Here is a 13,743-nt window from a genome sequence, read left to right on the forward strand (position 1 = left end):
GAGGAAAGCGTTCTCAACAACCTATTAAAAAAATCAATTATAAAGGGACATTACGGAGGAAAAATATCTTCCATTCTATTATCCGTCAAATACAATATCCCTTGTTCCCATTTTGATTATTCATTTGGTTAATTATCTTGAATTATCTTGAATCTTTATAGGAAAAAGTAAAACTCATTTTGCCTAGATAAATCTTCGTAATGAATTCTATATTATAAAATATTATATTCGTGGATTATATTAAAATTGACTTTTAAATTTTCTCAGAAAATAACTGCTGAAAAACGACCTAAATATTTTCCAATAAAAAAATCAAAGTCATGTGTTGACACATATTTGAAATGCTCTATAAATAGTTGGTTTACCGGACATTGAATTTTGAGCAAAACTTTTAAATTGCAGTCAATATAAAAAAGTTCAAGTTTAATTTTACCGAAATATTTTCGAGCCATAACAGTAATAATTTTCAATCCCTGCATTTAAATAAGTAGTCATCTCAATGAAATTTTCAAATGTAACGAAATTGTTTCTGTTTAATATTCAGGCTGGGTTTTCTAATGGAAATTTTTAAGGGAAACGATTTCTAAGGCAACCGAATATTTAGGCCTGCAGTATGTATTATATCTAGTACACAGAAATAAAATGGAAGAGTAAAAGCGTTGTAAAAAAAAAGTACACAGGGGTTTATTTTAGATAGGAGGTGCGAAGGGGGATGTATCAGGATATAAAACATGGTGAAAAGAAAAATACGACTAGACGTTTACACAATTTTAATAAGAATGAACGAAAAAGACACACACAATAATGAAACAGGAATGGTCTTTGAAAAGAAATATTCTGAATAATTCACCAAACTTTTTCTTCCTTTCTTTTCGTACCAATCAAACATCATGCTATACGAGTATGTTACAAACTTTCAATAGGTATGTTCTTTCAAATTGGGTTTCACAGATGTGTACCGGTTCGGTTGATAACATCATTGATTTGATTGGCTTTGAAGATAAGGCGAAAGAGATTGTTGATACATTATTCAGTATTTCTTTCCCTTTTTGAAAGGTAGACCAAATAATGAAATGAAAAAGAAACACAGCAACTAAGAAATAAAAATAATACACATAAGATACAATAAGGGAAACAATAGTAAATGGAAATCATAGTCATAAATAAAAAAGAAAATGGTAACTATGGTGATTTCAAAACGAGCGAATCAAAATTAAAAAGTAAAGGAATAATAAAAAATAATGAAATTAATAAAGATAATCAATATTAGCTAGTATATCTTTTACCTAGCTAAAGTTCAAAGTTTGGGATAGCCACTTACCGCGGGGTGAACGAGTTCCAGAATTCACTACAAATAATTGGATGTGTAATATACGGATGGACAGATAAAATAAAATAAATATAAAACATAGGTAATCCATTGAATGAAGAATCAATATGTTTCTTTAATTTGAGAGATAATCTTTTAGTCAGGAAAGAAAGATAAAGAGGACTTTTAGGTACATAAGTTTCATAACATAAAAGTAGTTAGTATTATAGAAGATGCAAGTTATAAGGTGTTGCAATAAGAGCTGACACATTTGGTTTATATATTTCTTGTAAAAATTGTAAAATCAACGTTAAAAGATAAAATAAAAAATACAAGCAAAAATTACAAAGTATCATTTCATTTCGGGTAGAAAATTCCCATCTGCTCATCTTGGTTAAGACATAATTGTTTGAAAAGTAAGAAAAAGAAAACCATAATTTGCAAAATCACGTTAAAAGAAATAACAACAACGCTAGTAATAACTTTGCTTCTTCTTGTAAGGGACTACTGTTTTTGTATGCGTATTACAACTACCTGACTAAATTTAGAAATTCCCAAACTCACAAGTCATAATTTCACGTTAAAAGAAATAACAACAACGCTAGTAATAACTTTGCTTCTTCTTGTAAGGGACTACTGTTTTTGTATGCGTATTACAACTACCTCACTAAATTTAGAAATTCCCAAACTCACAAGACATAATTTGGATTTAATGCAACTTACAAGAAAGCGGAAGGGTACAACCTACACTTGGGTAGGTACTTACATATTTATAGTTGACAAGCAAATAATTTAAGTAGATGGGAATTTTCTTATGTTTAGGGTTAAGTCACATAATTTGTATAGTTGAGCGATATTTTCTAGTTCAATAAGAAAATTAATTTCATATTTTGAATTTGGCAAAAACAGATGTATCTGTTCTTATTGAAACACCCTTTAAAAAGAAGATGAAATTGTATATGTATGGATGAATATTTTACGGAATAGCGAGTTAAGGAATATTATTCAGGCCATAATATCATAATGCGAATTTTGCCTCATCAAGTAAAAATACGTTGAATAGACTCGCTTATATCAAAATAAAACTGCATTTCATTTTCCGTAAAATAAATAATTTTGGTAATACAAAAAATAGTTCAAACATCAATTAACTGAATAAGTTGTGTTAAGTCAGTTCTTCCGTAAAATAAATAATTTTGGTAATACAAAAAATAGTTCAAACATCAATTAACTGAATAAGTTGTGTTAAGTCAGTTCTACTAAAAATAATGTTAAGATTGGAAAGAACCTTCAAAACTGTTTTAGATAAGTGCCTACCTACCTACCTACAATATTTTAACCCATTCTCAATTGATTTAGAATGTAGACAATAGAAGCTATGAATGATAGATATAAACTTACAATAGAAGCTATGAAAGTCAGTTCTTTTTTTTCTGGTTTTACTTTGAATTTAGGAAATATAGGAACGATAAAAATAAATGCAAAGAAACATAAGAGCTGGAAAAATAATTGTAAAAATATGATGTACGTTACGAGAATCCGAGTACTGTGGCTGGGGAAATGAAAATATCAAACAAAATATAAGTATAGAGGTAGACAATATTAATAAAGACTTGGCAACTGAAATCAGAACAAGTTTGGAAAGTTAGTGACTGTCGGTAAAGCTGTTTCTTCTAGTATATTCCTACCTTAAGAGCCTGAACTAGTTTGTTAAACTTATTATTAGAATTTTCCTTGGTTGAAACGGTCCTCCGTAAAAAGAGTTGACAGCATTAAAAAAAGCCTTTCAAAAATCAAAATATCGATTTTGTGTAAAATACTTAGGTATGTATAAAAAAATTAAAATTGTAAATTGCAAATTATTAATAAGCTATGTTGAAGCAGAAGGAGTATAAGGAAGAAAATTTTGAAGAGGCTATAATAAAAAGTAGTTTTAAAAGAACCATATATGTGTCCAAAGTACAAGAAATTTCAGAAAGAATGGCAAAGATGGAAATGAATAAAGCAAAAGGCTATTGTAAACAAGAAAATAAGGTGGATGTGTAAGAGGAAGGAAAACTCATGATGTAGGACGTATGTAAAAAGAGTTGACAGCATTAAAAAAAGCCTTTCAAAAATCAAAATATCGATTTTGTGTAAAATACTTAGGTATGTATAAAAAAATTGTAAATTGCAAAAAAATATACTCATATAAATGAATTCTTACATACATTGTTTACTTACAGTATAAATAAATTGAAATAGCAGTCAAAAAACAGGACAGAATAATGAGCGCTATGCTGCAATATTTCCACGAGAACTTATATTGGTAACTATCGTCCACGTTGAATCTAGACGGAGAGTAAGGTGAATAATGACTAGCGGATTCAGTGGGCCTCAGTGGAAACACGGGCATCACTACGGGGGCATTTCCCATCTGATGATGGACAACCCCACTGGACAGTTTACTTCCACATTGGGAACCATTACAGCCATCCGACATGCTACTGGGGCCATAGCTGGAACAAACAAGAGATAATGACTAGCGGATTCAGTGGGCCTCAGTGGAAACACGGGCATCACTACGGGGGCATTTCCCATCTGATGATGGACAACCCCACTGGAGAGTTTACTTCCACATTGGGAACCATTACAGCCATCCGACATGCTACTGGGGCCATAGCTGGAACAAACAAGAGACTGAAGAGGCTATAATAAAAAGTAGTTTTAAAAGAACCATATATGTGTCCAAAGTACAAGAAATTTCAGAAAGAATGGCAAAGATGGAAATGAATAAAGCAAAAGGCTATTGTAAACAAGAAAATAAGGTGGATGTGTAAGAGGAAGGAAAACTCATGATGTAGGACGTATCGTATAAGTCAATGTAAAAAATGAAAATATAGAAGAATAGGTGATAGTAAAAACAAATGTTCCGTATATTATAAAACAGGCAGTAAATTTCAAGTGAAAAACAGGAAATTCATCTTTAGGAAGAGTAGGTATCCAACTATCTATATCTGCTGAACTGAGAGAAAACGGCCATTCTTTTGTCCTTGTTGGAAGAGAAAGAAAAGGATTTGAAATTTGACACAACATAGAGTTAAATAAAAACAGACTCACCTTTCGCTGTATTCGTCCATGTGAGCATAGCTTTGGACGGAATTTTCCTCGACTAGAAATTTGACCCTCTGATAGAAACTGGCTGTCACAGATGGGGGCTGCTTTCTTAGCAGCACCTCCACAGGATCGTTGGATGCGAGACACATGATATGAGGCTGATCTGAACAAACAGGCTGGGAACAGCAATCGCTGTCCGAACAGTCCGTTACTCCGTCTAGAAAGCCAAATCAAATGACAAGTTAATGGGAGAAAAATGAGAAACTTTGGGACAATATGTCCTCCGTTTTTATTATTAAAACTTTCAGCATCTTCTTGAAATCTTTCCAATTTTCCGTGAGTTTGTATTATTCTACCTTGCCCTTGGGATCAATCTTTAATTTAAAGAGAACCATTTACAAACGAAAACTTCTAATGAAACAAAAACTTAAAAACTGATCTCTATTTTATTAATTTACCTTTATCGTTATCTGTATCGTCATTGCAGCTCATCTCCAGTTTAATATTGCAGTCTACTCCTGCCCAGCCCTCAGCACATACACATTGGTATTCTTCATTCTCGAAAGCACAAGTCCCATGGCGATTACATGCGTTAGGACATCCCGCTGAAAACAAGAATATACGGGCACATTTGAATCAAGTCTCTTTGTGATAGAGATATATCTTTTTATCCGATAAGTTTATTATCAAAGCATAAAGGCAAGTGGGTAATTGGGTGTGAAACAAGTGAGTCAGAAATCTTGAGCAGCTGATAAACCCGGAGCCCTTTTCTGAGATATATTTCCGTATCGACTTTATCCCGCTAATTACGAGCCACATATTGCTGGCAGCATCACTGGACAACACTTCTTGGCTGGACTAACAAGAAATGTTTTGTCTCTCTTCTAATATCAGCACCTTTAGTAGCAGTGGGTGCGTTATACCCTTATATTACCCCTATATCTATGTTCTTCTCGGCCATGCCTTTTCCACAAGTTTGGCCATGCCTCGGGATGAACTAGCGGGATTCCGGAGCGAAGCGACGGAATTCAGCTAGTACCCTTATATTACCCCTATATCTATGCTCTTAAAAGACGACAAAAGAAAGGTAAGGTAAATAAATTAAAGAAATAGAACATACCCTATTTATACTGCTAGAATTAGACTGAAAAGTCCCTTTACAATGAGAAACTTACGTAAAGTACAGTGTTTCCCGTTCCATCCCTGCGAGCAAACACAAGTCCCGTTCTTGCATTGACCATGCTCTGAACATCTCTGATCGCACGGCAGTTGATCACACTTATCACCAGTCCATCCCTGCTCACAAAGACACTTGCCTTGGTCACAAGTACCATGACGGCCACAGTCCAGATTACAAAGAGCTGAAAAAGAAGAAGTTCAAAATGTCAATTTATCTATAGACTATAGAATATACCCTGTTTATAGCTCCAGAATGAGACTAAAAATTCCCTTCACTCCCGCAGTCTACTGCGTTTTTAGCAAACACCATGTTCTATGAACAGAACAAAAAAGAAGAAACATGCATTCGACTGAAGCGGGATTGAATCTGGATTTCTTACTTAGATACTCCCAATTAACGCAACTACGCAACAATACACGGTACCTATTGATTTGTCTCAAGCTTTTGACACTACCATAATTGTCATGAAACTTGAACCTTAGCCCCAAGAATTGTGAGTACCATTAAGGCACTTAGGTAGCTTCCAACATATTTATTATTTCCTTCTAAGAGCTTTATTACATACCTTGAGAGCAATCAGGTCCTGTCCACAGAGGATCACAAGAGCAAGAGCTAGTGGTAAGGTCGTACATGCCATGCTCAGAACAACTGGGTAGACATTGGAAAACTTGTTTGTCCACAAGTTCACAGCTAACTCCTTGCCATCCTGCTTTGCAAAAACATTTGCCCTGGTGACAAATTCCATGGTTGGAACAAGTGGGATCAGCACAGTCCACTGTAATGGAAAAAGGAATTTAGTAACAGCCACTATTTCACGTAGGACATAAACATATTTTCAAGTCCCGTTAGGAAGCACTTCTTATTGATAGAAAAAAAAGTTATGCCTCCATGAGCTTTTAGTATATCGTGTACCTACCCGCGCGGGTACTCAATTATCCGAGTGACATAGGCCATACTGATTAATATCTCCTCATATTTCTGACGGTTATACTGCCTCATTTGGTGTCACCCTAATTACCTTCATGAATCACAATAAAGAAACATTTAGATACTGTTGGTGTTTGTATTGGATCCTAAGATTTTTTTGTATCTCGTGCTCAAACAAGAGCTTGAATATTTGTTTACTGAACTTGAAAGTTGGGAAATCGAATCATATTCCGAAATGCGAGTCCAATGTTACTGGTAACTGATTAGTACAGTAACGTTACTCATCAGTTACCAGTAACACAAAAATTAGACGCCCGAGGTATTCACATTTGAATGCCCGCAGGGGTCAGCCCAATCTAATACATAATTCAATTTGTGTAATAATTCGAGTTACTAATCAGGTCCTTTTCAGTAGCCCCGTGTGTAGACTGCCTTACTCTTTCTTATCACAATGAAAAGTTACAACTTCTAACTTAAGAAGAACATATTTAAATGAAATTAATAGTTTCCGCTTCTCTTTGACGCGCCTTACTATTCCAATTTCAAAACTCAATAACTGCGATTTAACCCCGGGCTTTGCAGCTAAAAAAATAAAACAAAGTCCATTTAACTCAACGCCTTAATCCTTCTTGTCTTACCAATAAGGTAGCCTTAATCACAATCCTATTAACCATAGGTATTTAGGTGCACGATAGTCAAGTTGTCCGACTACCAGCTTTAAAACTAAAGACTTCCCAGTTTGAGTTTGTGCAAAATGTTCACTTACCGGGATCCTAAGATTTTTTTGTATCTCGTGCTCAAACAAGAGCTTGAATATTTGTTTACTGAACTTGAAAGTTGGGAAATCGAATCATATTCCGAAATGCGAGTCCAATGTTACTGGTAACTGATTAGTACAGTAACGTTACTCATCAGTTACCAGTAACACAAAAATTAGACGCCCGAGGTATTCACATTTGAATGCCCGCAGGGGTCAGCCCAATCTAATACATAATTCAATTTGTGTAATAATTCGAGTTACTAATCAGGTCCTTTTCAGTAGCCCCGTGTGTAGACTGCCTTACTCTTTCTTATCACAATGAAAAGTTACAACTTCTAACTTAAGAAGAACATATTTAAATGAAATTAATAGTTTCCGCTTCTCTTTGACGCGCCTTACTATTCCAATTTCAAAACTCTTCAATAACTGCGATTTAACCCCGGGCTTTGCAGCTAAAAAAATAAAATAAAGTCCATTTAACTCAACGCCTTAATCCTTGTCTTGCCAATAAAGTAATCCTACTAAGCATAGGTATTTATTAGGTGCACGATAGTCAAGTTGACTGCCAGCTTTAAAACTAAAGACTTCCCAGTTTGAGTTTGTGCAAAATGTTCACTTACCGACTAGCTGTATTCAATTTCTTTCCAGTGTTAGAACCATACTCTGATCTTAAATTGGGGTGTTCCAAATCTGACAGTGCGTATTGGGAATGATGCATCCTGGAATCTCGAGATTCAATTCAAGCTCGATTTTCTGGAACACAGGGCCATTGCCTCCTCATACTTTTCAATGCCGTAGCTGAAAGCACAAACAAACAAACAATCTTACACGTTACTAAAAAAAATGTATTGTTTAATTTTTCAAATCTCGAGATTCAATTCAAGCTCGATTTTCTGGAACACAGGGCCATTGCCTCCTCATACTTTTCAATGCCGTAGCTGAAAGCACAAAAAAAATCTTACACGTTACTAAAAAAATTGTATTGTTTAATTTTTTCGTTGATCTAAATGGAAAAGTTTGGGTTCCTTAACCATAGTTCAACTTTAATCTGAGAAGCCCTGGTATTCTAGAATATTTTCTAAGTAGGGAGATAAAATAAAATAAAGGTTCCTTTGCCCTGCACCTTTCTGCCAAATAATAGATGCAACTATTTTTCAGTTAAGAACGAATAGAGTAAGAAAAAACAAGATGAATGAAGATTCCAAATTATCCTCACAAGTCCCATAAGTCGCACCTTATCTTCCATCTCGTAGAGATATGAGATCTACCCATCTTTAATTTTAGCTCTTTTCAGCGTATCTATCGGTATATTTTTTAAATCTCTTAATTCCGGTGCTCAATTTTTTTCTTTCACATTTTTTAAAAATCATGTGTGTTATGGGAAGAAACTAAACTTATCACTAGTAGTCCCTAAAATTGTTAAAATGCGAGCATTAAGAACATGCCGAAAACATTAGCTTTAAATGGTTTAGGCGCGTGTACTACTTGTTTATTAGGAAAAACTTGCAATGTTGGATAGGTACATAATAGAAGTATGAAAATGATTCCATCCCCCATTTATTTTAAAAGCTTATTTTAGTCAAACAAGCGAGCAAGCCCCTACGTTTTTGTAATTACATAAGAGTTTCCATTGTACAAATATATGTATAATAATATTGTTCTTCCAGATGAACATTGTTTGAAAGAAGTGAACTTTTCAAAATGTCCTGTCTTTTTCCCCCGAGAAAGTACAGGTTGCACTCAGACTCTTTGAGATGGATCAATAATAGCCTGCTTTGTGAATAGGGCCTGTTTCTACTTGTTGTTCGGAGTATTTTGGCATTTTATTGGAGTGAAATTGAATTTCCAATATTTAGATGTCGGGAAACGATATTGTAGGTAAGACAAGCCTCCTGGTAGCTTATTTGTAAAATGAATGAGACCTATCAGTAGCAGACAAGATAGTCATATTCCTCAGTAATATGAAAGTTGTAAAACAAAACCTGCATTTTCCATGTTCGTAGATGAAACAAGTCTACAAAATAAAATTACTATAACCCTGTTTTTGACTCTTATGGTGGGTTTCACCAATGACTTAATGACAGTTATTCGCGGCGATATTGGTCTTCGTAGAGAGCCGCCGTTTTTCTTCAACGAACTAAATCTGAAATGTGTGAAAATAGGTAATGAAGAAGTACTAACTTGTGTGATGTATTAATCTACCTAATAAAGTTGAAAGATAAGATCTCACCTAAAATTCTTCGAAGTTTTCCGGTTCTGTACTTAAATTACTCGGTTTCGTGATCACAAATGAGTAGCACTGTATAATCTATTCATCTATAAAGGTACATGGCATGTAAATAGCAATACTTAGCAATAGCAATAATAGCAATACTTACCCATAAGATCTATTAGCTATAACATGATAGCATTAATTGCTGACATTACTTACCCATAAGAGCTGTTGCTTGCACTGTCCCTGACTTGCTTGATGAGGATTTTGTATCCAACACAGATGAGACAAATGAAGAGCGGTAGAATTATGATCAAAATGATGGGCAGAGACTTGCCAAATGTGCGAACGGAAAATTCTTCTTGGTCTGGATGTTGATAGGGTCACAATAAGAGGAAAAACAGCACAAGAGGTATTTTATTAGGATGGAAATTGATCTGAATATTTTCAGAATCGTATATTCAATTCAGAGGTGATTACGTTATCGTGGAATAGAAAATATAGAAATGTATTATGTAAAAGAGAATCAATCATAATTATTCAAGCAAGCACATGTTTGTGTCTAACTTTTGCTGATTAAAATAATTACTTTGTGGATTATTCGTTACAATCAGTTCCAATTTTAAGTATTCCATCGCGAAAGTGAAGGTTTCACACTCTTTGGTGCGATGTAGTAGTAGAAGATTAGATTTTCAGAGATTTAGAGGGTGTGTAGTACGAGAAATATACACGAGAACTAAGGCTGAAATGATGTCAACATTCCTATTCCACAGATAACTGAAGTCACTTGGATGTTATTATGACTAGGGTACCAATGTTGCTTTCAACTACTCTGTTGCATGCTTACATGTTACGTTCAATAATTATTTCACGAATTTGTTCATACTTGGGTTGGCAAATATGGAATTATTGGCTTGAAACTGGAAAAAATATAGAAACTACCTATAGTAACAGTAGTGTAGGTGTATAATATGTTGTACGGTATAGCTACCTATAGTAACAGTAGTGTAGATGTAAAATATGTTGTACGGTATAGCTACCTATAGTAACAGTAGTGTAGGTGTATAATATGTTGTACGGTATAGCTACCTATAGTAACAGTAGTGGTGTACGCAACAATGGTAACGGCCAAAATTTGAACTCTCGAATCTCCTGATTGTTTTCATTGCCTATTATACTCGTATGTAATAAGGGTGTCCCAATAAGAACGCAAGATTTGAAAGGATCATTATTTTATTATGACTTGTTTTATCTACCGCAATCTTCGACATATTGATTGTAAACTTATCAAATTTAGTCATCATGGAGTCCTAAAATGTTCAACGAGCGATCGAAAAGCCTTGGAACCCCTAAATATTTTTTGAATGGCTAAAGATGAGAAGCTGAAATTTGGGATAGTGTTTTACCTTTTAAAATGCAACTTTTTGAAGTAGTCGCCAAGTTTTGGCTGGAGTCAGGGTCGGCCCGAGGGGGCCAACTTCAAAATCTTAAATGGTAACCCCCTGATTGTGATACATCAAATTAAAGGCCTTAAAAAACGTAGTACTTTGATACAGTTTGAAGTAGTCGCCAAGTTTTGGCTGGAGTCAGGGTCGGCCCTAGGGGGCCAACTTCAAAATCTTAAATGGTAACCCCCTGATTGTGATACATCAAATTAAAGGCCTTAAAAAACGTAGTACTTTGATACAAGTTGATCCAACAACCAGGCTTGATCCAACAACCAGGGCTGGAGTTATGGCTTGTTCAATTTTTCCATGTTCTTCCGTCAGTAGGGGAAGCACCCAAAATGAGAAACCTGGAGTTCAATTTTTCCATCAGTAGGGGAAGCACCAAAATCTTCCGTCAGTAGGGGAAGCACCCAAAATGAGAAATTCATTTTGATAAGTGATTTATGCTTCAAATAGGTCTCACTAATGATTCACATAGAAATTCAGACCCAAAATTGAAATTTAAACTTTCGGTTTTGATGGCCTCGCTGGAGTTATGGCTTGTTCAATTTTTCCATGTTCTTCCGTCAGTAGGGGAAGCACCCAAAATGAGAAATTCATTTTGATAAGAGATTTATGCTTCAAATAGGTCTCACTAATGATTCACATAGAAATTCAGACCCAAAATTGAAATTTAAACTTTCGGTTTTGATGGCCTCTGGGGGGTGAAAATGGATGTCTCGAAATTTTATTTTTGGGCCTGAATTTCAATGTAAGTCACTAGTGGGACTAGTGTGAAAATGGATGTTTCAAAAAAATATTGTTGGGTCTAGATTTCCATGTAAATCATTAGTCATTAATGGGAAATATTTGAAACACAAATCACTTATCAATTAGAATGTGAGTTGGATGAATGAGCAGAATAAATGGATTGAGCTGAAAAAGGTAGTCTTAGAACGAGAAGGATGGTTAAAAGACCGTTATGGATGGGAGGAAAGGTCTAGAACTCTAGACAATCCTCTGAATCCTCCAAGGACTCCTGCTACGAGTATAGGCTTTAGAGCAAGGGCGCTCAACCTTTTTTGAAGGCGGGCCAAATTTTGGATACCAGATCAGGCCGATTAAACAAATTAGGTAGGTACAAAGGTATTCTTTAACCATGATCGAATAAACTACGGCTAAAAAATTCCCGGAGGGACGGGCCCTGCTTGTTGCTTACGTAAGACATAAACTTTAGTCTATGTTGCTCTCACTTTGGTCTATACCAAGGGCGCTCAACCTTTTTTGAAGGCGGGCCAAATTTTGGATACCAGATCAGGCCGCGGGCCACATGATACGTTTGACTGTGTGTTTTTATTTTAAGTTAGGACTTTTAACAGAAAACCCAAATAAACCCAAATTTAAAAATATTTAATCAGAATTAAACTCATTTAATTAAACACACATATATTATGTATGCTAGTAAATACATGAAAAGAGCAGCACTTTATACTGACAGTAACATGAAGCATTTTCTTTTAGGAAAATGGCCTAATGGTCAATGTCCCGACATTTTTTGTAAACAACAACAACAACAACAACAAAAACAACAACAACAACATTTGTATTTCTCAATGCCAGGTTTTCCTGTTTCTCTCAGAAATCCTTCAAACAACAACAACAACATTTGTATTTCTCAATGCCAGGTTTTCCTGTTTCTCTCAGAAATCCCAAAAACAACAACAACAACATTTGTATTTCTCAATGCCAGGTTTTCCTGTTTCTCTCAGAAATCCTTCGCGGGCCACTCAAAAATCCTTCGCGGGCATAGGGTTGAGCGCCCTTGGGCTAGGAGACCTTTGAAAAATCCAATTACACCACCAGAATAGGGAGGAAAATTGGAAAGGTTAGGTTTTCTAGGTGGAGACCTGAAATAAACTACTCTCACAATGTCTAACTGTCTTGTTAGAACTTCTAGGACCATAGTGTTGCAAACTGATGATCCAGAAAAACTTACTTGCACTCTGAGATTTTTATAACGGACTGGCATAGTTGGTGTCGAGGTTTTACAAGTAGATACCAAAATGAAACAACTCTCCAAGATTAACCTTCAACGCCCTAGCCTAAAACATCTCTCAACAACTGAAAACACCGTGAAATCAATAACTGGTAAGTAAAAATTACTCTCGAATACTCTGAGTTACCTTTTGGTGCATAAGAAGGTGTGACTCCACTGGCAACTTCTCTAAAGATATCTGACGCATCACTCAGTTGCATTTTTACTGGAGGAAGTACCACAATTTGGTTCCAAGGAATAAAAACAGTTCTGGTTTGAGGACGGTAAGGACTTCTTTGGAACTGTAAAGTCACTGCACCTCCTCCATTCACGAGCATGTCAAACCTAAGAAAGCATAAACGGAAACCAATAAGTTACCTAACTAATCAACAAAGGGAACTATGCTGACTTTGACAGTGGTACTGTTGTCTTGTTGGCTAGTATAAAATACACTAGGTACTCGACCAGATACTAGGACCAGATACACAAGGGTTTAACTAAGAAGTAAGCTTGAATTGGGTTTCACTTACCATCCTCCACCTCGGGTCAGAGTAAATCCAAATCTACCAGAATCTTTGTCCACTGAAACTCGAATCCCTGTAATGCCCAACCCTTGCACGGACAATACTTGACCACGAACTACTGCCACTCGTCTGTGAACATGGATACGGAAAGTAAAGTAGTAGATACCGTGACAGAAAGGTTTCGTTTCGTTTGCCATTCACAGCTCATCATCTGTCATGACGGAGTGAACGGCTTGTGTTACGAGCACTCCTCTGCTGAAGGAGTGGCCGTGG

General features: G+C 35.5%; 1 protein-coding gene across 1 annotated transcript; it reads right to left on the reverse strand.

The window, feature by feature from the left end:
- Positions 1–289: 289 nt before the first annotated feature.
- LOC103504890 (teneurin-a-like) lies at positions 290–9,267 on the reverse strand. The gene is made up of 6 exons (XM_026820319.1): positions 9,255–9,267; positions 6,151–6,360; positions 5,581–5,766; positions 4,864–5,010; positions 4,409–4,622; positions 290–1,348 (listed from the first exon to the last, which is right to left on the reverse strand). Exons 1-6 carry the CDS (start codon positions 9,265–9,267, stop codon positions 1,318–1,320), a joined length of 801 nt encoding a protein of 266 aa, XP_026676120.1. The 3' UTR covers positions 290–1,317.
- Positions 9,268–13,743: the final 4,476 nt, after the last annotated feature.

The sequence above is a fragment of the Diaphorina citri genome, unplaced genomic scaffold (assembly GCF_000475195.1).
Source record: "Diaphorina citri unplaced genomic scaffold, Diaci psyllid genome assembly version 1.1 scaffold138, whole genome shotgun sequence".
NCBI lineage: Eukaryota > Metazoa > Arthropoda > Insecta > Hemiptera > Psyllidae > Diaphorina > Diaphorina citri.

Coding starts and splice junctions, on each gene's coding strand:
- LOC103504890 (XM_026820319.1), bottom strand. Junction 4,623..4,863: donor CGATACAGATAACGATAAAG/GTAAATTAATAA, acceptor TTGGCTTTCTAG/ACGGAGTAACGGACTGTTCG. Junction 1,349..4,408: donor ATGGACGAATACAGCGAAAG/GTGAGTCTGTTT, acceptor AATTATTTGTAG/TGAATTCTGGAACTCGTTCA.